This window comes from Lolium rigidum, chromosome 5, assembly GCF_022539505.1.
Source record: "Lolium rigidum isolate FL_2022 chromosome 5, APGP_CSIRO_Lrig_0.1, whole genome shotgun sequence".
NCBI classification, from domain to species: Eukaryota; Viridiplantae; Streptophyta; class Magnoliopsida; order Poales; family Poaceae; genus Lolium; species Lolium rigidum.
The window spans coordinates 199,084,150-199,111,632 of NC_061512.1; the positions used below are offsets into that span (position 1 = coordinate 199,084,150).

General features: G+C 48.8%; 1 protein-coding gene across 1 annotated transcript; it reads right to left on the reverse strand.

Annotated features, from left to right (window-relative positions):
* Nucleotides 1-4,832: 4,832 nt before the first annotated feature.
* On the reverse strand, nucleotides 4,833-9,782 carry LOC124656927 (glutamate receptor 2.8-like). Its single transcript, XM_047195574.1, has 5 exons — nucleotides 9,527-9,782; nucleotides 7,294-8,636; nucleotides 6,734-7,040; nucleotides 5,770-6,176; nucleotides 4,833-5,339 (listed from the first exon to the last, which is right to left on the reverse strand). Exons 1-5 carry the CDS (start codon nucleotides 9,780-9,782, stop codon nucleotides 4,833-4,835), a joined length of 2,820 nt encoding a protein of 939 aa, XP_047051530.1.
* Nucleotides 9,783-27,483: the final 17,701 nt, after the last annotated feature.

Genomic DNA, 27,483 nt, shown 5'->3' on the forward strand with positions numbered 1-27,483 from the left:
ATCAAGTTACATGAAGCAACACATGTGGAAACTAAAAGACAAACCGGGATAAAATGATTATCCTGAATTTGCAGATAAAATCCTAAAGGATCGAGAAATACAAAACGATCCCTAGGGTTTCCTGCAACCACCGTAGCCAGCGGCCACCGTCCAATTCCAACGCCGCCGAGACGAACGCAAGAAGAGACGCCGAGCCTCAACCATTGCAAGATCCAAAAGAGCACCATCGCCAACGAGGCTTTGTGAGTCGATGAACAGGCCTGCTGTAAGCAGCGAGGCACATGTCGCTGTGGCACGTCGACCGGGGGACGTCCCCGTGCTGTCTTGGACCAAGATACGCCGCCTCCCATCGACGAAGTCGGAGAAGAACGGCATATCCACCACCTCCGGACCAACATATTCGCTCCAGAAGAACCACCTCGCCCCGGTCCCCAGCGCCGTTGTGGACAACGACAAACGCCTGTGACACGTCGAGAAACAAATCTCGCCAGATCTGAAGAACGGCTAGAAAACCAAGGTACCGACCTGAAAGATCGACAAGCACACATTGCCAACAACTCCGAGACGCCGCCGTGAAGGTCGCCGCCGGTGTGGGAGTGGAGTTGAGGCAGATTTATCTGCCCGGGCGCCGCTCCCACCACCCCAACGACGCACCACAGCAGACAAGCCCAAACTACAAAACGGAGGAGGAACGAGGTCCCCTCCCCCTCCTGCCACCGGAGCGGCAAGCGGAGGGAGAGGGGCCCAGAGCTCACGCCGGTGGAGATGGGATCTGGCCGCCGCCGCCTGGGAGAGAGGAGCAGGAACAAAACGTTACAACGCTAATTGCTTATGCCGTCGGACGCCTTGTTGTTGAGGAGAAGTAGTTGGCGTAGGTGGGTTTTGGAACTGCTGAATCACCGCCACGCATGAAATGGATGTAACCACTTTTTGTTGTTGTTAACACTCACGAGATTTTTTTTACATAAAGGGAACAACACACGAGATACAAGCATCATTTCATCATAGCACCATGCATGTTCCTCCAGCTGACGTTGATGAGTTGCTGAGATCACATTGCCGGGTCAGAACTTCTTGGAGGAAATAGCAAAGCTGAAGACATGATTTTTGGTTGCTTCGTACAATTTGGTACTATCCAGCTTCCGTCACCCCTCGGGTCGTCTCCTCTAGGCGACTCGGGGGCGGAAACCCTAACCCCCCCCCCCCCGCCACCGCCTCCCCCACCCCTCTCCCCTCCCCTCGCCGTCCCCTGAGGCTGCCGCCGGCGAAGCCTGGCACAGTCGGTGATGGGGGCGGCGGGGATCTGCTCGCGGGTCCCCTGGTGCGGCGGAATGGAGGCAGGCCTCCTCGCTGGGGGATGGCCCCGGCATCTGGCGACGAGGCGGCCCTCCTCTCCCTCCCTCACCTCGGCCTCGCCGGTGCTTGGGTGGCCGTGAGGTGCTGCTCCTCGTCCAGGTCTGGGACCACGGTAGCAAGGGCGGCAGCCCTGGATGGCGGAGACGGCGTCGACCTGGTGTCGGGTGGCGGGCATCCGGTGCTTCTAACCGTGGCTCTCGGCCGTGTGGGCGGTGAGGGGGTGGTGGGCGTCGGCGATGTGCGGAGGCCACCCCGTTGGGCCTTTGACATTAGGTGAAGATTTCTCCTCCTCCCTGTGTGCCCGTCTCACCTCCCCGGCCACGGATCTAGATCTGGTGGTTGGTGGATGCGAACTGGAGAAGGGCTCTGGACTGGGGAAAACTCTTGGCCGACGGTGGCGGCCACGACATCGACGATGCTGCCGGCGCTGATCTCCTTTTTGAAGGTGACATCGAGGTCTATTCCCTTCCTCCATGACCTACCTATCTCGGGTGAAAACCCAAAGCTTTGGTTTGGGCGGCGGCGGCGCTCCGGCGCCGTTCCCTTGTTGAAGGCGCCACCTTGAGATAGTGGGGTTGGTGGATGTGCTCGGCGGTGGATGGTAGGTAGCTGGTTCTGGTCTCACCGCATCTTCGCTGTCTTCTCCCGGCAGCTTGGTCTCGTGTGTGGCGGTTGATGCTGCAGGCGACGGTGAAGTCTGTGGATGGCGGCATGGCGAGGCGATTGCGCGGAGCCTTCTCCTCTGGCGGCAAGTGTACAATACCCATGCGTGCCCAGGGAGAGCTCTCTACCTTTTGACAGGTGCGGCGCCCTCTGGTCCGGGGCGAGAAAGCAGGGAGCTTTCTTCAGAGGTGGAAACATATGTTATTGTGGCTTGGGGTGGCCTCTGGAGGTTGGCGAGGGTGAATACCTCAAGGACGCCCTTCTTCTCCAACTTTGCGTCTTCTTCAGCTGGACGGCAAGGCGGGACAATGGATTCAAAGCTCTAGCTGTTTTTTCATTCCTTTTCTTTTGTTTGCTGGTTGTTCTTTGGTCCCTGTTAGCTGATCTTCAGCACTTTGTATCTCTCGGTAACGGCCTTATTAATTTAAGGTAGGGCTATAACCTTATGTTTAAAAAATCCAGCTTCCGTCTCTCCTGCCTTTTTTTTTTCATTCCACATAGCTAAAACAAGCATAAGGCGCTCCATTAAAAAACCCAAGCGTAATGACTTCGTTGCGAGGAGTATATTTGTTGCCATAACGACCGCCGGGTACCCCTCGAATCGGTACCCCTCGCGTCGTCTCCTCTAAGGCGACGGGAGGGGCGAAACCCTAACCCCCCGCCGCCGCCGCCTCCCCGTCTTGCTCCCCCCTCCCTCGCCGTCCCCTGAGGCGGCTGCCGGCGAAGACCAGCAGCGCCTAGGATGGGGGCGGCGGGGATCCGTGCGCGGAACCTCTCCATGGTCGTATTGAGGCAGGCGGCCGCGGGGAGGTTGGTCCTCTCCGGTGCTGTCAGGTGGCTCTCTGCCCGCCGTGCCCCCTTTCCAGCTCGGCCTCGCCGGCGTTGGGTGGTGGTGGGAGGCGGTGGGGCGCTGTGAGTGGCTGCCCTGGTTGGGACCAGGTTCTCCGGGGCGGCGGCCCCGGGTGGCATGGACGGTGTCGGCCCTGCGGCGGGCGGCAGCCGTGGCGTGGTATCTTCTTCCTCCCGGCCGTGCGGGCGGCGCGGAGGCGGCGGTTGAAGGTCGCGGCGGCGCTGGGCTGCTCGCCGGCTCCTGCTCCAGATCCCAAGGTGAAGTCTTCTCCTTGCTTGATCTGTTCATCCCCCTGCTCGATCTCGGGCCTGGCAGCCTTGCTCGCCGGATCCTGTGGATGGGCAGGCGGGTTGGTGTTGGGGACATGGTATCGGGGGAAACCCTTGGTCGTTGCTGGCCACGACGAGGACGACGCTGCCAGCGTCGTTCCCCTTCTTGAAGGCCTCGTTGAGGTACCTACCTCTCTGCACCACCATGCCTCTGATGGGGCGAAATCCCCTGGTTCCCCGTGTGGACGACGGCGGCGTTGCGACGTCGCTCTCCTTCCTGAAGGCGCCGTCTGGGGTCCTGCAGCGGTGTTGGTCGAACAGTGACGCTTGGAGGTGGCCATGGTGACTCCGGTCGCTTCTCGTTGGTGCGTCTTCATCCGACAGCTTCGTCTGGTGCTTCGGTGGTGCCTGTGGTGGTGCTGTTCTCGGCGTAGCTCCCTGGGCGTCTATGATGGCTGGCCTAGGTGACTTTGCTCCCTGCTTCATTGTGTTCTTGGGGGAACTTCTTTGCCTCCCGACGGTACGGCGTCCTTTCGATCCAGGGCGAGGGACAGGGGTCCTTTCCGGAGGCGAAGTCGATGAAGTTTTGAGCCCGTTGCCTGTTGGTGTAGACGACGACTCGTCCCTGGTTGCTTCTCTCTTGACCATGCAGCCCTCTGGTCTCTCTCAGCGTCGGATAGTGCTAGGTGGCTCAAGCTGTGTGTTTTTTGTGTATCCTTAGCTTGCTTGTGTTCATGTTGTAAGCTGTTTGTAATATGCACGTTGCATCTGCCGTTGTGGCATTATTAATTTAACGCAGGGCTAAGGCCTTATGTTTAAAAATATTTGTTGCCATACCAAAGTTGATGCCAGGCTGATTTTTTTTTTTTTAAAAAAAATTGATGCCAGTTTCAGTAGCTAGGTGGATTACTGGATTGTCGGAGGTGCTACGCGACAGCCCAAACTGACGAGTATCGTCCACCTTGCTCCTCCGCTACAATCGAGCTCGGTGTCTGCCCAGCCCTACCCCGCCTGCCGCTGCAACGAATCCTCGGCGCTCGCCCACCCACTATCGCGACGGAGGGAGGACCCATCCAGCACGCGGCGAGCCTGACGGCAACCGGCGAGGTATGACGAGACTCGATAACCAACATAAGTTATGCGTAGTGCAAACTTCCTCCCAGGTGAACTATTGCTTCCGGTTTGGGCATTCGAGTTCGATCCTCTATTGTACGCGCTCGCAAATGTTTTGGTCAAATTAGTGGAATCTCGTGGAACGCTATAGTTTAATTTGTTGGAACTGATCGTTAAAATCAAGTTAATCAACTACGGATGCTCTGGTGTAGATGATTCTTCTGTAATGTGAAAAAAGTGGAATTCAAACGGAAAGCATCAAAGGCACGATCTTACTGAAGGAGTATATATATAGGCTAGTACATGGTGAACTTTGCCTTTTCCAAGGTGCTAAAATACATGAGACTGGTTAGCTTTTCAACTGTTTGACAGAGGGTTTCCTGAAAGGCTGAAGCATATGGAAACTGACAGGTTACTTGATTTTGCACGCGTAGCAAATTCACATACCAAAGCTCAGCCAGGCCGTCTTCCCCTGCAGCTAGTTGTGGATCGTTGAGCTTGAAAGGCGAACTCTGTTCAGCCCGGAACTAACTTGAGCGACTTAATGACATACCACTTTTGTCTCCCCTGTGAATGATCAGTTAACTAGTATGAGCCAGTGATGTTGCCTTGTTCGTTTGTGTGCATCTACAGCCTGTATTGTTGTTCTTATTGTCTGGTAGCTGATCACTGTTTGCGTTCGAAATGGGAGGCACTGGCAATGTTGTTTGGTTCTCTAGGTCACTGCAGTTTCCATTATCATCACTATTCTGCTCTCCTTTCTCTTCTACTAAATCTCCTGTTTCTTCTTGTTGCCCATGTGCGCATGCATTTTGGTCATCTCCTCTGCTCCCTGCAATTTGCTGGTTTTCTTTGCAGCGTTTCATCAGCATGGCTACAAAAAGGGAGCAGGTTGTCACAATCCCAGTTAGGAGGAATAATCCGCCAAAACTTCCAAAAGTGATAGCGCCTGAACCAGCAATTTTATCCTCATTTTGATGGCTACCATTACTTATCCATTTTTTCTCAATTTCATTGATTCTTTCTCCTGTTATGTTGAGTATTGCCTTCGATATTTCAGCACGTAGTGGAGATTGCTTGGGAAGAGCCTAATCACGAAAGAGATAATTGTTATAAGTTTGCACATGTTAGCATATAAAGAATTCACCACATCGTAATATCTGACCCAATAAAGGCTTGAAAAGTAAAATTTCTAATAGGACTGGACAGTCTTAGCTAACATGACACTATGAAAGTTGGTCAATAACAGCACCATACCATATAATAATCATATTTAAAGTTGCATAAATAGTACAAAGATCCAGTAAACTGACCATAGGGGCTAGGTTTGCTTTCAAGCTTAGTTTGTGATTGTTGTGTTGTGCGGTGATGTAATTATTTTGAACTTAATTTAAAAAAAATCGTGAAAATTAAGTCACTCTTTTTTAGAATCAGACTAGAGTATATACTATATAGTGTTTTTTTTTCATTTTTTAAGGGAATAAAACTAAACGTCGTAGTAGGTGTAGTTGAACTTACAAATGCAAATCCCACACTCTTGTAAATAGGTCCCACCATTGTGTAACCTTTGCTGTAATTTGCAAGAAACAATTTGATATATGGGGCTTCATGTACAAGCGCAGAAATGCCACCATTTTTGCTTCCTTTCGAAAGAGCAACATAGAAATCGTCAGGTGTATCATAGGGTCTGATCTTTGATCTTTCGAAACCAATATCCACCAGTAGACCCTCTATATAGGAACCACGGTGGAACCCTACATATTCTCCTCTCTTCTGGAGTTGAAGAACATCAGTCACTGTCGGTGAAAGCTTCTGTACAGTTAGCATTGATGCAAAGCTTGCTGTATAACTTGATGTAAGTACCAGAAGAACAAACATCCATACAAGTAGAACAATTCTTGATAGAAAGCGTTCCAGCTTCTCCTCTGCAGAAATATCAATAAAGGTATTGTAAAGGCGCTAAACAAATTTGAAAGCTGGGATACTGCAATGCACGCTATTTTAGACTTGCTGGAAAGCATAGATGTTATATCTATTTCTTTAGATGATTAATGCAAGTCTTATCATCAATTTTTGAACTGATGCAAGCAGCGGAAAATATTGAGATTGATTTTTTATTCAGTGAAGTGCAACTATGAAGAACATACTTAAACGCTTTTTCAGCAGATTAAACAAGAATTATGTATTTCCCTTTCTGGTACTTAATATTACATTTGTTAAGAATTGTTAATTATATAGATATAACTTCTTATTTTGGGATCAAATTCAAGATGAATTCAAATAAATAAGAGTCCTAGAGATGATCTTTTCCTTCCCTAAAACTTATAGAGTGCAGTTTGGTCAGATCAATGTAGAATCTTTCTTGCAGGAACATTTTGGTGCTTCTTCTTATTTTAATACAGTTTAGCATACAATTTTTCTATGCAACTGAAATATTTGTTATAACTTCTAAAAATATCTTGAAACAGTAATATTTACTCACTCTCTTCAAAAATGGAGAAAAATATTGTAATCCCCAGTTGTTTGAGTGAAAAGGGAGCATGCACATGTTTATTGCCATTTAGATACTCCAGCAGCCAAACAACAAGTCCCGTGTACATAAATAAAATGATGCTGCCAAACCACATTCCAGTGCTTAGTGGTTTCAAGAAAATCCACATATTGTTTATCATGTCTTCCTTGACTGGAACAAGCAGCACTACTCCGGATTCTGTGTATGGTATAGTGAAGTCGACGTACAATGTTCTATTGTATCTTACAGTGATATCTCCAACCGCTATGTCGATTTTCTGCGATGGCATTAACATTAGTCAGCTTTAAATATTTGGAAATAAAATGAGTATTTAGCTTTTATGAATGATTAGATATTAGAAGTTCAATTGTTTAACAAAATGCAATATTTTAGCATGCAATAGACTTTTGGTTTGCTTTGAGAAAAAAAGGATAGTCAGCCTTTTGTTAACTGTGAAATGCTAGCTTCTAGTTTATTCACATGGAAGATTTATTTGGGGGGAGCTACATCTTCCATGAAGTATTTCTTACCTGAAGATAGACTTGGTAAACAAAATCGTTGTAGCTCCCCGGACTTGCTGTATCATCTGTGCCAAATGCTACATATTCATAAGTAAGTGCAAAAGGTAGCCTCTTAACCGCCTCCTCGAATATATCAATTGAAAGGCCGCTTGCGCTTGTTGCATTTGTCACAGGATCTTTTAGTGTTCTTATATACTGTGGATATCCACTTGTGAGCACACCGACTCTAAGCTTCTTATCAATTGTAGGAATTTCCCAGCCCCTTGGTATTTCAGTTGACTCTCCTGGCCAAATTACAGGATTCAGATCAGGCATTGATGCTGATCCTGTTATTTTCAAGTCATTTTGATTTAACTGCCGGGAAAGTCCACTTTCCACAGTCCAAAATCCTATTTCTCTCCAACCTCTCCCAACCACATTAATTATTTGGAACACGGAAACTTTAAGCTGCTGCCTGTCTGTTAGGTCGAAGTCACCACTTAAACCTCTGAACTTGTTTTGTACAATTGATGTTAAGAGTTCATGACCATTTGGAAAATTAACCATAGAATCCAAGCATGTGAAGTTTTTGTTGGACCATGTCCGCTTATTTTTTGTACTGGATATTCCAACCTTTTCCGCTGCCTGTGCTAATGCCCATGCCGCATCATATCCCCATAAACCAACAATGCTTAACTTATTAAAGGGTGATTCATCTGGGTTATCCCTTTGGTACTTTCTGCTCCACCTTATGGAGAAGTTATCAAGATCTTTTGATATAGGGACATGATACCTTACTCCTAGTACACCATTCATTGCCTCAATAACACTCGGATTCAGAGAGTCGAGTATGTTTGCTACCCCATCTGTGATAATCCACACAAATCCTTTGTTCATCATCCCTACCTCTTTTGCCTTTGTAAAGAGAAGGGAAGTCATAGTGGATGACATATGAACAATAAATACCCTTGTTTGCATTTTTATCAACTTATAGAGTTCTTGCATTATGTTTTCACTTGTTGCTGACAAAGGGATGACACAGCGATATGGAACACGTATATCATTTTCTTGAAGGGCATCACTGAGGTATGGTAGAATGCCTCTCCCATAGTCAGTATCGTCATATACTAGCACTGCTTCTCTCCATCCATAGGCTTGCATAAGTGAGGCAATGCTTTTCACCTGAGCTGAGTCGTTCATTGTTGCACGCACAAAATATGGCATACTATCAGAAGTGAGAGAGGAGCTTGTTGCTGTGAAGGATACTGTGGGGACTTGGGTTATATTTGCAATTTTCGATATGAATACAGCTTCTGATGATTTCTGGGGACCAATGATGGCTTGCACTTTGTAATTCCCCAATAATTCAATAGCTTTTGGTAGGGAGCAAAAAGGATAGCGTCGATCAATATAATATCAGTGGAATAATATGCAGTGCTCAGCATCATAACCAGTTTTTCCAAGATTGGAAAAAGGTGCGAACTTCAACCTTCCAGTTTTGTTTAGTTAAGGCTATAATTTAGACTACAAATTTTTATGACAACTTAATTTTTTCCCTCTATGATCACTTGACATAACTAATAGTTGAGTAATGCTACAAAAAGTAAATGCTTGATACAACACACATCTGCATGAAAATACATTACTTATATTTACCCTTTTTCTAGGGAACACATCAAGGAAGATCCCTGCTGTTTGTTAAATATATTGGAATTATAGTGGTCACACTACAAAGATAATTTTTGGGGAGACTATAAAGAGATGTTTACCAGCAGATTGTATTCTCAATACGAGATACAAGCCCAAAAAGGCAGAAATATTAACCCATCCAGTCATAACAAATTACCAAGGTTGTGAGTTGTGACACTTTAGTTAACTAGAATGTCTTGTATTTCTAACTACGCTAGTCGATTTGGAGGGGAATATTTTGAGTAGACTGTATTTTTATATTTCTATTATAATTTTAGCACTGGCTTTTGGAAGTTTTGATAATACTTATTTCATAGCTTTATTATAAACGGTGTCTTTCTAGCTTTTGCTTATTGCCAAAATTGTAGAGAGTGGGAGAACTTGACAGCATCTTTTTTTATTTCAGGCCATATTTTTCAAAGGGGATTGTTTCATTGGACCCATTTGGAGAAATTTGACACTCAAGTATGGTTTTACAAATTGAAAATAAACCTCGGCTTTCTGTATACGTCGTATGGTTTTAACATTCGGTTTACCAGAATCTATACAACGTGACATACTGTAGAACACATACCTGCTGATGCAGCCTGGACATCACTGGCCATGGAATCCCTAATGTGGAGAACAAGCTTTGTGCTGTAGTTCGGATGGGTTGCATAGAAATCCTCGACGGCCAATGAAACACTGGTTCGTGCAACCTTCCCCACCAGTGAGTCCAGATTGAGGATTAGTCCGACATGGATTTCAGTTGCTTTGCGGGTGGTATTTTGAGCTGCGCCGAAATCGACAATGAGTAGCAAGAGGAGGATGGCTCTAGGTACTCCCTCCATAAGTGGTACTTTCTCCATTACATGGAGCATCGCACCCACTTATATAGGGTTATACTTGTTGAGCACTTTGCTTCTTAACAATGGTGTCCATGGTCAAACTGAGAGTTGCAACTTGCAAGATTTAGAGGTCACTTGTTTCTTCGAGCTTGTCTGTCTGTTCCTCCTTCACTACACTTTTGCTGTCCGTTTGCAGCGAAAGTGCTGGGAATTTCAAGCGGAGTTGTTTTTAAATATAAGGCATTCAGCCCTGCTTTATATATACAAACATCATCCAGATACGCAAGGGAATTTCAAGCGGAGTTGTGTCTAGATCAGTGAATTATTGCTCTTAGAAAAAGGAATAAAGATACACAAGGGCGGTGGCGTGCCAACGTATCTTTGATCCCTGATTTGTGTGTGTAAGTAAACGAGCTATTTCTTGGATACCTGTGCAAGTAAACGTTGACGCTAGGATTTTTCTTTTCTTTGAGAGGCGAGGGTTGACGTTTCTTCCATTGAGGCTTATGGCATCTCCAGCGGTTCGACACAAATGGGTCCGCGCGGACAGAAAGTGGAAAAACCCATAACCTAGCGGCTTGACACAAAATGACTGGCATGTCCGCACCGATGCAGTGATTGTCAGCGTCTTCGCTCGGGCCCACTTGGAGATGGGCGGGCCCACCTAGAGATGGGCGAGTGGCCTGCATCACTTCGTCTCTCTGCGCGGCCGCATCACTTCCCTTCTGCGTAGGGACGGATCTAGCATCCCTCCTACCCGGGCAGTCGCCCTATAGCAGTTTTATTTGAAAAACAGGCATTTTAAGCATGTTTGCCCGGTCTTTGTAAATGTTCTGGGCTCTGTGTCCGCCACTGCTTCTGTGTGTGCCTGGTTGCTGTGGCGCCATCAGTAGCATGCTTCGGCTTCAGTGGCAGCAACAGGACTGGCGGGCGGCGGCTAGGCTTCTACGCTGCTTTCAATGGCACGTGCTTGGAAACAAACGCCGACATTGACAACAGCCATGTCCTGTCTCTTTTAAGTGCATCGGATTTGCCCCGCAATTGCCACCATCTAGCCCATCTCTCCTCCACCGCCATCCCTCTCTATATCCCACAGAACAGGCAGCCATGGGCAAGGGATGCCCACACAGGAAACCGAAGAATGACCACGAGGTCGGGTCGTCGGCGCCGAAGAAGAGGAAGCCGCACATCCGTGTCTCCATCACCGTCGACGTGGCCCGGGGCCCTGTACCAGCAGCGCAAGCATTGCGCTCCTGGGTGGAACGATGTCCACTTCCCTGGCGACGGCCTTAGCCACCGGAGGGTTCCCATGTCGACGGTGCCACGACATGGCCGAGAACAGCGGCATGAGATTGCCCGATGTTGGGCCTTTCTCCCGCCCGACCTCCTCGCCAACCCTGCGCACGGCTCAACTCGTTGTTGTGGGACTCGTTCGGCAACCTTGAATGGGTCTGAGGATGAGTACAACTACGCCGCTCTGCTCGTGCCATTGAAGGAGGAGGAGGCCATCGGTGGTGACCAAATCCTAGGAGAGGAGGAAAGGGTCCACATCGAGGACTACCTCGGCCACCTCGCATACATGGCGGAGCAAGGAAGCGGGCACGGTGGACCAGCTCCCTCTCATGCTGAAAGGCATGGACAATGAAGAGGCAATGAGGCTCCCCGTGAACGCCTCGCATGAGCAGCCGCCTTGCTATGCAGCGGCGGTGATGCCTGTCGGCCTGTCCGAGGAGGAGCCCCTACGAGTGGCAATGGAGGTCTCGCGTGGGGCCACCACCATCTCCATAGGACCAGTGGACCATGTAGGCCCTGACCTATCTTCCACTACCTCTGACACGTACCCGCTGCCTTCCTGGGCGCCCAGTTGGCGAGCAGAAAATTCCTTCTCCTCCACCATCGGTCCAACATCTTTGAGGAGTTGCCTCAAGTGAATTTCAAATCTTAAAGCCTCTCTTCTCTATTATGGAGAATTCAAAAAACAATAACATTCCAAGTTGTATACAATGAGGTCGCGTCGGAGCATGAAAAGGAAAATAAAACATTAGAGTAACTTGGTTCTCTGCCTCATAATCAAATCTAGGCTCTCCAACACACACTCTCTTCCTTGTTTCTCGAGAACTCGCGCTCATTGGTAATCTGGACCATGCCAAGTTGTAAATTTAAATAGTATTAAATTGAATAGACTTTGTGGAACACTCTTGATGAGTACAAAAAATTTCTTATAAAAATTCCCATGGAGTAGTTAAATTTTTGCCCATCATAACATTGTTGTTACAGACTTCAATCAACTCATAGACAAAATCTGAGATGTCCCTCATGGTAGATCGTTGGGTCAAGTTATCCAATATTAAATCTCACAAAACAATTACTCAACGCCCAAAAAATTTCTTTCTTTAAGACTTTCTCAAAAGGGATTTTTAATTCTTCTTTATATTGTTGGACTTAAGATCCCATTCATAAGGCAAAGCTAACTTGTCGAGACTACCATGGAACAAAAAATGATGACGAGGCAGTGAGGATGAACTAAGTGCAACCAAATGAATAATTTCATAATATTACTTTAACATACAAGAAGAATGATGATGATAATATTATACCTTCTCACTGTGATTTGGTCTTGAACTTGCGTTGCTATCCCGGATGTCCTTCCCATCACTAGTTCTCTTGTAGCAATAGCTAGTGAAAATCCAAAGATAGAACGAGAGAAAGCTTCACAAAAGAAAAAAAGGTACTACTAATTGTTTTTTCCCTTAATTAATGCAAAACTGAAAGTAAACATGCAACTAAAGAGAAACAAATAAATGAAAAGAAGAAGCAAAAATATGAATGCAAAGGTTAACTTCACTTTATGTGTCTGGTTAGTACCTAATAGACAAGCGGGGTCCACCATCAACCTGACAAGTGGGATCCACTAAACTGTGAGGAGGGACATGCACCACCAACATGACACATGGGCCCTACTAAACAAAGATTTGGTAGGGTTTTTCGGAATAAACCATTTTTCACTCTTAGAAAATAGATTGAATTTTGTGTCCAAAGAAAAATGAAAACCTCACAAATCAACAATGTTTGTCATCCCAATATGCATACATGTGCACAATATGGGGTTATTTTAACAAACATGGCATGATTGTGGTCATGACCTATCTCATTTGGCTTAAAAGCCATGAATTTTCCTACATAAGTATGCGGAAATGAGCACAAAGAAAACGAGACCTAGTATTGATCACATATGATGCCACTTGACTTTAATGAATCATCTCAATGTGAGACTAAATGAAAATTTAATGAATATTCGGCTGATTTGAATTATAGTTTTGTTTGCTTTAGACATCTTTTTTCTTGTGGTTCCAACATAGTAAGATCTGGAATTGAAAAATTAATATATTTTGGTGTTAATTTTATATTAACTGAAAACCACTTTTTAACCCCACCGACGAAATTTCCCTCCCTTCCTAAAAAATTTCATGTTACATCGTGACATTCTATGTTCGTACACAAGTTTTTATGGAAAAAAATATTTTGTGCGGTGTGTACAAAAAAGACAAAAAAATGTGATGTACGTAGTCGTGTTACAACATCAAAATTTGTCTTTTTTACAGGAGCCACATAAAAAAATTATTTTTTTGAAAATTTATGTACCAACATAAAGTGTCTAGATGTATATGTAAAAATTTAGTATAGAATTTTTTGACACTTCGAAATGTGAATTCATACAATGGGAGCAAATGCTCTTATGAGCCAAAGTGCATTTCCTCGTGAGACCATACTTATATTAATGTTGTATCTTCAACTGTTAAAATATTACAGTAGCACTATGTATTTAACTAGTAGTGCCATGTCCAGGGTATCCTCATTTACAAGAGCTACAGGCTGAAGTTAGAGGAAGAGTGTGTTATCACCAGAATTTGACCGAGTCAGAGGTGGGCCACGATCAAGATGGGCTTGAAGAATATATATAGAAGAAATACGTGAATCGGCCTTACATGCAAAGTTTGGGCTAGTTTGCCCGTGTATCTGTACCATAGTAGGATACATGTCGGTTAGGAGTTAGAGTTTTACCCGTGCACGGTTAGGTGCACGCTTGAATTAGAAAGTCCCCTGGACTATAAATATGTATCTAGGGTTTATGAAATAAACAACAACCAACGTTCAACACAAATCAATCTCGGCGCATCGCCAACTCCTTCGTCTCAAGGGTTTCTTCCGGTAAGCACCATGCTGCCTAGATCGCATCTTGTGATCTAGGCAGCATAAGCTTATTTACGTTGTTCATGCGTTGCTCGTTCTGAAGCCTTTTTGATGGCGAGCAACGTAGTTATCTTAGATGTGTTAGGGTTAGCATTGTTCTTCGTATCATATGCTTGTCGTAGTGCAACCCTTATACATCTAGCCGCCCTTACACCTATCTTAGGTGTAGGGGCGGCACCCGCTTGATCATTGTTTAGTAGATCCGATCCGTTACGGTTGCTCCTTGTTCTTCAAGGATTAGTTTAATATCCGCAATAGTTAGGCCTTACAAAGGGTTGGAGGATCCAGCGGCGTGTAGGGTGTAGCTTGCTAGCCCTAGACAGGATGTTCCGAGGATCAACCTCGTGTTAGTTTTTAGGCCCTGTCTAGGATCGGCTTACGATCACCGTACGCGAGCGCGAGGCCCAATCGTGAGTAGGATGATCCGATTATGCGGTGAAAACCCTAAATCGTCGTAGATCGCTTTAGCTTTATCTTGATCAAGCAGGACCACCATATATTCGTACACCTCGTACGAATCATGGGTGGATCGGCTCTTTGAGCCGATTCACGGGACAACTCGAGAGCCGATCGAGGCTCGTATTTAACGTTTACGTGTATGCCATGCAGAAACTAAGCGAGGCATCATCCAACACCTTCCCCGACCGGGTATAGGTCGGGTGGCACGCCCTTGCGACAGCATCGGACGTGTGACCGGAAAGGCTTTGCGGGCCGTCGCTCGGAGGGACCGAGGGCCAGCCGCAGTCTCGGGAGATTCCCGGCTCTACGGTGTTGCCGGTCGCTGCCCGCCGGTGGGTTTCGACCGCAACACATTCGGCACGCCCGGTGGGACGATCTTCGACATCCACCGCATCGCCATCTACATCCGAGATGGCGGAAAGCACTCCGGTCAAGTACGAGGATCCGACCGACGAGCTCAAGAAGAAGCATGACGAGATCAAGGCGGTCCTCGAAGCTGACCTCATCGGCTCTTTCCACGGAACCCGCTCCCACGGCATCGGGTGGAAGGGGTTCTCACCCGAAGGCGCGCTCGATGGAGTGGACCCGTCCGCCCCGTCGGAAGAACGCACCGGGTCGCTGCGTCGAGGATATCAACTTCATGGTGGCTCATTCGCTGCACCGCCACTCGAGAGCACTGGTGAACACTTTGGAGCGTGTCGCTCGCGCGTGATCCAGGAAATCATGAGCCATCGGTATTCTCCGTCGGGACCAGCTCGGGGACTTACAAAGGAGAGATGCCACTCCGAGTCCCGTCCACCGCTGCCGTTCGCGTTGGCAGCACCGGAAGTGCCGAACTCATCGGCATACGTCGTCTACAAGATTGGTGGTGATCCTAGTGACTACCAATTCCTACCGAGGCGCCCAAGGAGATCCCGCACGGATACGCGTGCGCATACGTGCCGGACTGCGGTACACGGGCACTCTCGAACCGAGCTGCAACAACAGGGGCCTCGCGGAACAGCGAGGAGGAACGTCGGGAGCGGATCTTGAGAAGCAAACGTGGTTAGCTAAGTACGCCACTCCGACAAACCTCCGGAGCTCAGCTCCTGCGGTTGGCTCGGAACCGGAAAAGCAAGCATGGCTGGCTACGTATGCCACCCCGGCGAATCTTCGGGGTTCGACACCTTCAGCCATCACCGCGGATCAAATTTGTACAATTCGAAAGATCAGTTCGGCATGATGCCGAAAAGGAAGACATTCGGCTATACCAAGCCGTACCCCAACGAGTACGAATTGATCCCGCTACCACCCAAATATCGGCTCCCTAACTTTACAAAGTTTAGTGGATCAGATGGTTCCAGCTCCATCGAGCATGTGAGCCGATATTTGGCACAGCTGGGCACGATCTCAGCATCAGACGAGCTGCGTGTGAGGTTCTTCGCACAATCCCTCACAGGATCGGCTTTCGGGTGGTACACATCGCTGCCACCGAACTCGATCCGGACTTGGAAGCAGCTTGGAAGAGCAATTCCACATACGGTATCACTCGGAGGCTTCCGAGGCTGGTATTGCCGATCTAGCACAAGTACGACGAAGCGCGGGGAAACAATGTCGGAATACATCCAGCGCTTCGGGACCATTAGGAACCGATGCTATTCGGTTCACGTAAGTGAAAAAGAAGCAGTCGAGTTGGCGGTGGTGGGTCTCTCATCATCGATCAAGGACGTGGCCTCCCAAGCGAGACTACCCTTCATTGGCGCACATGGTGCGAAGCCGTCGGCATATGAACAGCGCCACCCGGATGTTTACCGGGATAAATTCAAGCGTGCGGTGGTCCCGGTTGAGGCGGACGAAGATGAAGGTGATGCGGGAGATCGAGAGGTAGCGGTGGCTGAATGGACTCGGGCGGCGGGCCCCGTGTCCCGCAAGTGGGTTAAGCCACAAGGCCCTCCAAAAGGGTTCGACTTCGACGTGACCAAAGCTGAGCAGATTTTCGACCTCTTACTCACGGAGAAGCGACTAAAGGTACCCGAAGGCCACAAGATCCCCACGGTGCGGAGAGCTGAACGGAAAGCCATACCGCAAGTGGCATAACACGTTCACCCACACCACTAACGACTGCAGGGTGTGGCGTCGGCGAGATCCAAATGGCGATAGAAAAAGGGCGGCTAATTTTCAACCGAGTACGCCATGAAGGTCGACACACACCCCTTCCCCGCCGTTAATATGGTGGAGTATACTTACCATGGAGGGTGCCAGCCAGATTTCTCGTGCAATATCAACATGGTGGGACCTGGGCACCACTGCGGTAAGGACGGAGATGAGGGCAGCTGCTCTCATAGCAAAGACACAGAGGAAGCCGCTCCACGCGATCGGCTCCGCCACGACGGCAAGCGCTACGTCACAGAGGGAGAAGTGAAGAACATAAGATATCAGCGACCTCTCTCTGACCACCTCCTCAACAAGTATGTGAGTCAGTATGACCAACGCCGACGATACAATGACGATGATGAAAAGGATCGTCTGGCTAGGGACGACAGGAGACGTCGTCGGCATGATCGCGACGAGGAGCGATATGAGCGCCACGCCAAGGGAAAGTCAAGGGAGCAAGACGACGTGGATAGGCATTGGGACTGCCCCTTCTTCAGACACTGCTGGGATTCAGGAATGAGCCGATTGCCAACAATCGGCAACTGCCCAGAATGCAAACAAAAGAAGAAGGATGCAGCTAACGTGTCCGTGTTCAAGCGTCTAGGGCCTCTCCCGCCTCGAAGCAAACGCGCTGAGTCCCCTCGGATGGAAGATCTTGAGGATTTGGAAGACGAGGGAGAAGAAGAAGAAGACAGGTACCACCGGCCAAGGTGGTGCCCTGATGGGCTCAGCCGTTCCCAGAAGCGAAGGGTTCAGCGTCTGCGTGGGTTGTAGGAAGCTGAAAGGTTATACCTGCACACGTTGAGGAAGGCACGGCATGATCTGGCCGCCAAAATTCAGCGAACCCTGGACGAAGAAGGTCGGCCACAAAGAAAAGAGTGGCGCCCCAAGCAAAGGAAAGCCGATGATGAGACATCGGCTGGCACAAACATGGTCTCCATCCTTCCAACGGAGTTTAGTGCTCCAGGATCGGACGATTGCGAGCGCATCGACGTGACAAAGGACGGGGTTAGGTTGGTTTCATCCACCGGCCTGACCGTGTAACAAAACAACGTCTATGGACAAACGTGGCGATGCCGATCCAGGAGATCGGCCCCAAGGATTTATGGAGGAACATTACAAAACCTTCATCGAACAAGCAACGTGGAGGCCGATTCCAGCAATCGGCCAAAAATTATCCTCACCATCCATTCCGCTCGGGTTCAACATTTGATCCGACGGGGAATACCTAAAGAGCCGATACCATCAAATCTCTTGAAAGAATCGGCTCGGGGGCACCCGTGTGGATAAAACACGAGGATATGCAGTAGAAGCGTCTTTCAAATGCCCAGCAGCCCAAGATATCCTTTGATGATGGGTATTGAAGTATGGGGGCCGATACATAAATCGGCCGTAAAAAATTCAAAATTTTTTGAGCACAGCGCGATGCGCAGACATGGCCATCGACTCAAGAGATAAGAAGAGACTCAATGGACCAATGCCAATGCCAAGAGCAGCCTGGACGTGCAGATCAGGTTAAGGGTGGGTTGCATCAAATCCGCCAAAGGAAAGGGGCCGATCTGACCAAGCAAGGCGCAAGAAGTGGACTGAAGAAGCTCGGGGGGCAGCTCGCCCTGAAGATTTTCTGCTCTGAGGAGCCGATTTTGTTGGAATCGGCTGGCTCTGCATTATGACTTGAAGGCCAATGGTGGCACATTTGGCTGACTCACCACTTTTCTCGCCTTAAGTGAGGCTTGGGGGGCAGCTTGCCCTGGAGGACCCTTTGCTATAAGAAGCCGATTGGGTTGAAATCGGCTGGCTCTACATCTCAGCTTTAAGGAATAGTTGCTGCGGGAAAAACGGAGCAGGAGCCTGTCCTGCAGAAGTATCAGCTCCGGCCTCCGGATTGATTCAGCAATGGTCCTAGAGCTCTTCCGAAGACAAAGGTGGCCGTTAGTAATACGCTCAGTGACTGCGGGTTCGCAGGGTACCATTTGAGGAGATGGCTAAATTGGCCTATCTCGAAATTTATCATAAGAGGTCGATGCGTTGCCATCGGCTCATGGAGCGTTGATCCAATTGACAATCGGCAGAATCAGTACGAAGGGAAATCGGCAAAATCAAGTTAAGGAAAAGTCTTCTTCATTAATAAGAGAGGATTTTTACAATGAAGAGTCGATTGCTCAAAGCAAGGAAGAGCAAAAGAAAGAGCCGATTGCTCCGGGACTACTAATCCTACATAACTAATCCTCGCTAGCATCGTCGTCGGCGTCGCCGTCGGCGCTACTGCCGGAGAATTCCTCGCCGGCTGCTGCCCCGGCCGTCGGCCGGGGCTTCCTCTTCCTCGTCATCATCATCATCCTCGCTGTCCGCCCAAGCGCGGAAGCGCTTCGTCGGCGGGTACCCGGCGGAAGAGGAGGAATCATCCTCCTCCTCCTCCTCTTCTCCTTCCTCGTCATCATCCTCGTCCTCGCTGTCCGCCCACATGCGGGAGCGCTTCTTCGGCGGGAGCTTGGCGGAGGGGGAGGCCCCTGTCTTCTCTACTTCTCCTTCTTTCTCCTCCTTGTCGGAGGAGATGGGGTTCGCCCTGGAGTAGAGGTCGTCTTCATTCTTGCTCTTCGGCGAGGATTGGAGGGGCAAGCCTGAGGGGGAAGAGGAAGAGGAAGACATTGCTACAGGGGAAGAGGGTTTTTTGGCGCTGGTGGACAGAACAGAGCAAGGAGATGGAGTGGCGAACCGTTCGGCACAGATAAATAAAGTGGGTGTAGTGGAGGTTTAATGCCATGACGGTTCTCGAGGACGTTATGCCGAAATTATCAATTCGTGCAGAGAAGCCCAGGAGGCGAGGCGAAATGATGGAAGATTCTGCGGCAGTTCTGCTCTGCCACGACATGACCCGACGGAAGAAAAGCGTAATGATTTTGGAAATGTCATTTCCAAAACCAGGGGGGATGTGTTATCACCAGAATTTGACCGAGTCAGAGGTGGGCCGCGATCAAGATGGGCTTGAAGAATATATATAGAAGAAATACGTGAATCGGCCTTACATGCAAAGTTTGGGCTAGTTTGCCCGTGTATCTGTACCATAGTAGGATACGTGTCGGTTAGGAGTTAGATTTTTACCCGTGCACGGTTAGGTGCACGCTTGAATTAGAAAGTCCCCTGGACTATAAATATGTATCTAGGGTTTATGAAATAAACAACAACCAACGTTCAACACAAATCAATCTCGGCGCATCGCCAACTCCTTCGTCTCGAGGGTTTCTTCCGGTAAGCACCATGCTGCCTAGATCGCATCTTGCGATCTAGGCAGCATAAGCTTATTTACGTTGTTCATGCGTTGCTCGTTCTGAAGCCTTTTTGATGGCGAGCAACGTAGTTATCTTAGATGTGTTAGGGTTAGCATTGTTCTTCGTATCATATGCTCGTCGTAGTGCAACCCTTATACATCTAGCCGCCCTTACACCTATCTTAGGTGTAGGGGCGGCACCCGCTTGATCATTGTTTAGTAGATCCGATCCGTTACGGTTGCTCCTTGTTCTTCAAGGATTAGTTTAATATCCGCAATAGTTAGGCCTTACAAAGGGTTGGAGGATCCGGCGGCGTGTAGGGTGTAGTTTGCTAGCCCTAGACAGGATGTTCCGGGGATCAACCTCGTGTTGGTTTTTAGGCCCTGTCTAGGATCGGCTTACGATCACCGTACGCGAGCGTGAGGCCCAATCGTGAGTAGGATGATCCGATTATGCGGTGAAAACCCTAAATCGTCGTAGATCGCTTTAGCTTTATCTTGATCAAGCAGGACCACCATATATTCGTACACCTCGTACGAATCATGGGTGGATCGGCTCTTTGAGCCGATTCACGGGACAACCCGAGAGCCGATCGAGGCTCGTATTTAACGTTTACGTGTATGCCATGCAGGAAACTAAGCGAGGCATCATCCAACACCTTCCTGACCAGGTATAGGTCAGGTGGCACGCCCTTGCGACAGCATCGGACGTGTGACCAGAAAGGCTTTGCGGGCCGTCGCTCGGAGGGACCAGGGCCAACCGCAGTCCTGGGAGATTCCCGGCTCTACGGTGTTGCCAGTCGCTGCCCGCCGGTGGGTTTCTGACCGCAACAGAGTGAAGAAGTTCTAGCCTTTTTTACAAGAGCTACAGGCTGAAAGTCAAAGGAAGAATAAAGAAGTTCTAGAATATAAAAGAATAGATGGATTTTTTTACACTTAGCGTTTTATTTGTAGTGTTATGTTGTTATTGTGTGTAATCTGGGAAAATCCTGACGGTCCATTGTCTCAAAGATTTGATGGTTAAACCTATTTTGGTTGAATATATTCAAGTATTTTCGCTCATTTATGATTGATATATTGTTTATTGAATTAAGCTGTGAAAAGTTGTGAATAGAAAATAAATTTGCTGGCCCATAAAACGAAAAGGCTAGAAATCTGGAACAAAATGGCTCGATAAAATGGACAGCAAGGAGGCCACAACCTCAAAACAAAATAGGAAAACTTCTTTGGTTTGGCCCATGGAAAGCATCGAATCTGGATTGGGCTAATTTTGATGCATGACCATTTCGTTGGTCACAGATCTGCCATGTAGGATTTGCCATTTTGGATGTGACGTAGATAGATAGGCCATCCCATGACCATAATTTTGGTCATAGAATTTATGAGCATCAATTTTGGTCATAGTCCTCAATGACCATTTAAATAAAAAGGTCGTTGTGCGTCGTTAGTGACGCTCAACTGGAGACCAAAAGTGGCTCGAAGGTCCTCCTCTTCCTTGAGGTTGAACCGCTCTCGAAGGTCCTCTTGAGCAATTGGCTCACGATGAAAGTTCTACTCCCTCCGATCTGAAATAAGTGTCGGGCAGTTAATATACATGTATTTTTACAAATAAACCCTTCAAAAATCAGAATAATTGTGGTCCTCGTATCCAGTTGGCCGACTGACCCTCAACAGTGCTTTGCCTGGAGTTTGCTGGATCGGAGGTATTCGGTCGTGCGCACCCATGCGTTTATTCCGACCGTTTGGTTTTGGAGGGAGCGGCGCGAAGCTCTTTTTCTGTGTTGACATCAAGTGACTATGGATCCATGATGAAAGTCGGAAAAAGAGAATTTCATGAAGGCCGGAGGGGAGGACTAGCTAAGGGAGGTTCAAGTCTCCGCGCTCGTTGAGGGGCTTGCTTGGTGTTCCGGGCTTCACAACAGCGGTATGAAAGTGGGGGCGACAACACAGGTGAAGTGCAGAGTCCTACCTTTCAGGGTGAAAACCCAAGGTCTGGCCTTAACTGGTTGTGTCTGACAATGACCTCGGTGGAGGCATTGTTTTGAGAGCGGAGACTATCTTCAGTGTGAAAACCTAAGATCTTTGATCGAGCGACGACGATGTTTGAGCACTGTTTCCTTCTTGGAGGCGTCGTTTTTTTGGAGAGTCTGTAATTCAGGTGTTGTCATGGCGGTGGATGTATTGCTGTTGTTAGGCCCGAGATACTGTAGCGGGACTTTTGTTTCTTAGTTTTCTTTTCATCCCTTTGGCTTTGTGCATCGGTAGTGCCATTAGGGTGGTGCGTTGTTGCAGAGGCTGGGTGTAATTAGTATCTCTTGATATTAGTATATTCCCTTTATCAAAAAAATTAAATGTATTGCATAAAATGTAAAACATGTCTAGATGCAAACTTGGATCTTCTCCTTCTTCTCCTGAGAAGGTTGTTTCCTGTGTTTGGCGGACAATTTTAAAATTAATACTGAAATAGCACATAGCTACAATGAGCTTTAATAACATGTATAGTCGTATAGATGGATCACCGTACTCCCTCAGAGTTTTTTTTTTCCTTTTCACGTGTGATAGTTAACCTCGACATCAAAGAGTTTATATCAAAATCGTTTGATTTCAATTTGTCGCGTCTAGTCTTGTGTATACGCTCAAGATATTCAGGTAGAAAGTTTCTTCCAGAGCGAGTAGCGCCTTTGTCTTGAACAGAGATCATTTATGATTCAACACTTACCTATGTCAATAAACAATACTTGGCACTTTATCTTCCCAGTAATGGCGCTAGAAAATAGCTTCATAGCCTACAAGAACACAAGATCGCTAGAGCATAAATTCATGGAAGTATTCTCCCAGTTTTTATATTAAACCCAATGAGGAGGAAGAAGGCATGTATCATTGTCGGTGTTTCTGTCACACCCAAGGTGTCACGGTGTCTTGAGTTCATTGACTGCAAGTGTGAAGGTGGAGGTGGTGAGTACGAAGTAATTGCTAAAAAGGGATTCTGTCTAAATAAAGAGTCAATACTAACGAAGAAAAAGAAATTGATTATGTTTGGAGTTTCCGCGATGTCGGGTCATCATCGCCGAAGAAGAACAAGCTATGCATCCGTGTCTCCATCACTGTCGACATGGCCCGGGCCCTGTACCAAGAGGCAAGAGCGCACACATTGCGCTCCTGGGTGGAACGTCGTCCACATTCCTAGCGGCTGGCCTTAGCCACTAGAGGACTCCCATGCCGCTGGTACCACCGCAGGGCCGATAGCGGCGACAAGAGATTGGCCGATGCTAGGCCCTTCTTCTGTCTGACCTCCTCGGCGACCACGCAAATGGTGTCAACTTGTTGGTGTGGTACTCGTTCGGCCACCTCGAATGGGATCCGAGTGCCGAGCGGGGTTCCTCGGTGATGACGAGTACAACTACGCCGCTTCGCTCACACCGGTTAAGGAGGAGGAGAAGTACTACCTCGGTTGCCTCACATACATGGCGGAGAAGACTAGGAAGCGGGCACGATGCACCAGCTCCCTCTCATGCGAGAAGGCGTGGACGAGGAAGAGGCACTGAGGCTCACCCTGAATGCGCCGCGAGAGCAGCTGCCTCGCTATGCAGCGGCGGTGATGCTTGTCGGTCTATCTGAGGAGAAGCTCCTAAGGTTGGACATAGAGGCCTCACGTATGGCGCCACCACCATCCACGTGGGATAAGTGGCTTGTGCAGGCCCCAGCCTATCCTGCACCACCTCCTGGGCACCTAACTGGCCCTTGGAGCAGCAAAGTGCCTCATCCTCCACTACCGATCTTCCTGCATGATGAGTGCATTTTTGAATCATATTTACCTTATGTCTTTTTGCATTAGTAGTGATATGATTTGGGTACCACCCGGTCGTACCATGTGGCACCGACTCTGCCTCGTCAAATACTTTCACCACGGGAAGAAGGATCTAAGATTCGACATTTAGAGCCTCCATAAATCGCAGAAACCTCACCTCCGAAAGGGATGGAGGGGGAACTTGCACAGTGCATCATTCTTGTTGCTAAACAGATCATTGGAAGACAAGGCATCGTCCCATCCATCATCAAACGTGACATGTCCATGACCATCTCTGTCGCGTCCACGAGACGGAGGACACCGTGGGTTTGCACCGCAATTTTGTTCGGCAAGTGGGTACTAGGCGCTGCAAACAGGATCACGCACAACACAACCACACAAGATTTTCACCCAGGGCACAAGATGCGAAATCCCTACATCATGCTTGTCTGATATTCTTGATGGATGAACAACTTACACAAGGAGCTGACACTCCCTCTCCCGTCGCCTCCGATACAGCTTTTTTCCCTCCTACCTTCGAGCCTCTCTTCTGAAACAACTCGCTTCTCATCCCCTATAGACCGTCCAAAAAACAGAACCCCCCCATTAGCATTGGTTCCTCCGTTTATACGGTAAGGGGAAAACCACAGAGGGCGGTGCATGCTACACAAGTGGCAGCCAAGGACACCACCCGAAGGGAGGGTGAATCGCTTCCCAACGTCCATGTGGTCCGATCAATGTCGAAGGACGCTCTCGATCCATCTTGTCGACCTGCACCTTCCACCACTAGTGCGGAGGATGCCGCTCCTCCACAACAACAACGCCAGCGGGTGGCGTGGTGGCACGCCAGGTGGTTGACATGCACTCCCGAGATGGGACACGTTGTAGCTCCTGGGAGCCCACGGTGAGCGATCACAAAGGGTTAACCTTGTCAATGCCCATGATGACGGACTCGGTTTCTAGGAAGGAGGATATTGGCGAATTAACAAACCGGTCAGCCAAACTAGGCAACCGACGAAAAGTATGTCAAGGGCAAATCTCCGACATTGTATTGTATGAAAACTAGGGTTACAGGGTGTTGTCTCTAGTTGAATCTCCTTCCCCTCGGTGGATCCTCCTAGCCCTTATATAGCAGGCTAGGTCTCAGAGTCTACCTCGAGGTCGTTTACATGATGTAAGTCGGTTTCACCCGATATAGGCCTAGCTTCCCTATTTTACATAATATCACGATCTTCGGCTTCGTATAGATTTATTCATGGACTTTCCTCTTCCTTCCTGGACTTTGCACCAGGGATGTCAATGCTGAGGACCCGATATGGTATACCCATGTCAGGCGACCCGCCAGGAACCCTTCCTTCCAGGGAGGCCCCGCTTAGGCGGTCACGAGCATGCAGGGAAGTTGTCCCGGGGAGAGTTCCTCAAAGATGTCGTAGGGTGCACACCAACGTCATATTCGAGAAACTCCATCGCGGGATACTTCCCAGCCCTCTCCTCCAACCATGAGGGCGGGACTCCCCGCCTTCTTGACTTTCCTGATGCTGAGCTGTCTACGGGAAGTTGATCCTCTTTTATAGGTGGAGCGCCCTTCCTTCTCGTCTTGTTCCTCTGACAGAGCGTCATGCGCCACATGCCTTATCTTGCCGGACAGTACGTCCACCCACGCGCACAGCAGCCCTTAGGAGCGTCCCGATGGCTCCCTTGCCATCAGTGGTCCAATACCTCCCCCCGTTAGCCCCGGGGCCTCCAGGATAGAGTCGTTAGGATACACCCTCTCTCGAGCGTGTGGGGCAGGGACAACGGGAGGTCTTCAGGCACGTGTCGCTCGGTGCAATGCACTTGAGTGCATGGGAGAACCGAGGGGACAGAGCAGGCACATTGACTGCCCGCTTCACCCGGTCCCACCACAAATTTCCTTCTCTGCGATGCTTCGTAGTCGCACCGCGCGCAGAGGCGAAGGGGAACCGCCTTGCCCCTCCCTCGCCAAGCTATAAAGAGAGGCGAGGCTCCCCCTTCCCACTCCATCCTTCTCATACGACCTCATCTTCAGTTCATCCTGTCAAGCTCCATGGACCGAGCCCTTCCCGCCTTGCGCATCGGCCGCCGCAAGCGGCGCAACCATCACGACAACGGAGCAAAAGGGATGTTCTGTGGTGCCGCTGGTGATCCGGTCGCTCCCAACGGAATGCAGGGGCGCGTCGAAGGACGCGGGGCAGGCGCAGTTGTTGGTGCGACGGTAGGAGGGGACACAGCTGGGGCTACCACAGTGTGCCATCCCCCGCCCACTGAGCATGGCTAGCCCCGACTCCGCGGGTGGGTGATGCATATAAAATGCATACATAAACTTTGTAATTTATTATGTCAAAATTATTTTATTATGCAACTTTAGTATATTTATTGGTACTAACTTATTAATAGTTGCAAAAGTGCACAAGTTCTTGTTATACTTTGTCGTGTAGGAAATAGGCAGATATGGAAGGAAACTGCTAATTATGGTATAATCTGGAGTTTCCCAGAATCTATCCATGCAGAACTTTTCTCGAAGATCGCCATCGCCACGGTAGACCCTGAAGACAACGTAAAATGAAAAAGTGCCAACTGACAAAGTTGTGGGGAATTTTATGAGCTTCCTTTTAGACATAAAACTCGCCCCAACTGGACTCCGAGTTCCCCTGTCCGGCCATATTATATTACTGCGGAGGACAAACAACTTTAGGATTCTGAAAATTGATGACGTGATTGGCACAAAATCTTGTCATACTTGATGGATTCGGTTAAGCCACGACTTCATGGGCTCATAAAGGACATATGCGAGGCCTGAGAAAGATGTAGAGGTGCCCAAGAGTCTTTGAATCAAAGGGCATCCATTCTATGGCCAAGATTGCACCTCCACCTCTATATATTAAGGGGAAACCCTACTTTTAAGGTGCCCGATGCTGTCAACCCCCACCTCCATCTCTGACTGGCTTCCCCGCACCCCGCACCCAAACCTAAGATCCTACCGCCGGAAAGCTCCCCGCACTCGGCACCCCACCCTAAGCCCTAAGTTTTCTTCCTCAGCTCCGCCCACGGTGCCGCGGCAAGCCACTCCGTCTCCGTCTCCGGTGAGGTCCATTCCTCGCCTAGTCAGCGATGCCACAACCCTTGTTGGCGGCGAGGTCCTCACAATCGTCGCTGCGGCATCTTCATCCTCTCCGGTGTCTTTGGTCGCTGCACTTGCAAGCTTGGTGGGCCGGCCCGTTGCATCGGAGGATTTGCCAAGCATTTTTTTCTTGGACAAGATTTGTTTTTGAGAAATGCAGCGGGACCCGGTTTGAGCCCAGCTGAATCATTCCACGACAAATACTCACCCCGGGCCCATTCCCAAGTGCCAGCCCACACCGGCTGTGCAAAAATGTCGCCGCTCTTCGAGCAGGGAAGCCGCATCCTTCCGACAGTTCCGAGTTTGGAGGAGCGGCGGCGGCCGCCGTCGGCCTGACCACCGGAGGTCGCGGGAAACCCCACGGAGATCAGGATTCCTCCGCTGGCGACGGCATGCCCGCAGCTTGGGCGAGCGATGAGGATTCCTCCGCTCCTAGCCTCCTAGGAACTTACGGGAGGCGAGGCGAGGGGAGGCCAGATTTCAGCCCTTCCTATTTCACCCTACGAGATTTTACTGCACACACTGTTGTACAATGTGAGCATTCGATTGAGATTGATATTCGCTAACTTTGGTTTGCTGACTTTTGGGTTCTTTACCCCTGATCAATGTGAGTATTGCTTCAGGTCGAGAAAAGCTATAGAGTGTTCATGGTTGAATCTGTAAGGAA

Bases quoted from the DNA above. Each gene is read 5' to 3' on its own strand.
- LOC124656927 (XM_047195574.1), bottom strand. From the start codon at position 9,782: ATGGAGGGAGTACCTAGAGCCATCCTCCTCTTGCTACTCATTGTCGAT. The intron at 7,041-7,293 runs GTAAGAAATACT...ATGCCATCGCAG, and splicing joins TTTACCAAGTCTATCTTCAG to AAAATCGACATAGCGGTTGG. The intron at 6,177-6,733 runs GTGAGTAAATAT...ATATTTCTGCAG, and splicing joins TTTCTCCATTTTTGAAGAGA to AGGAGAAGCTGGAACGCTTT.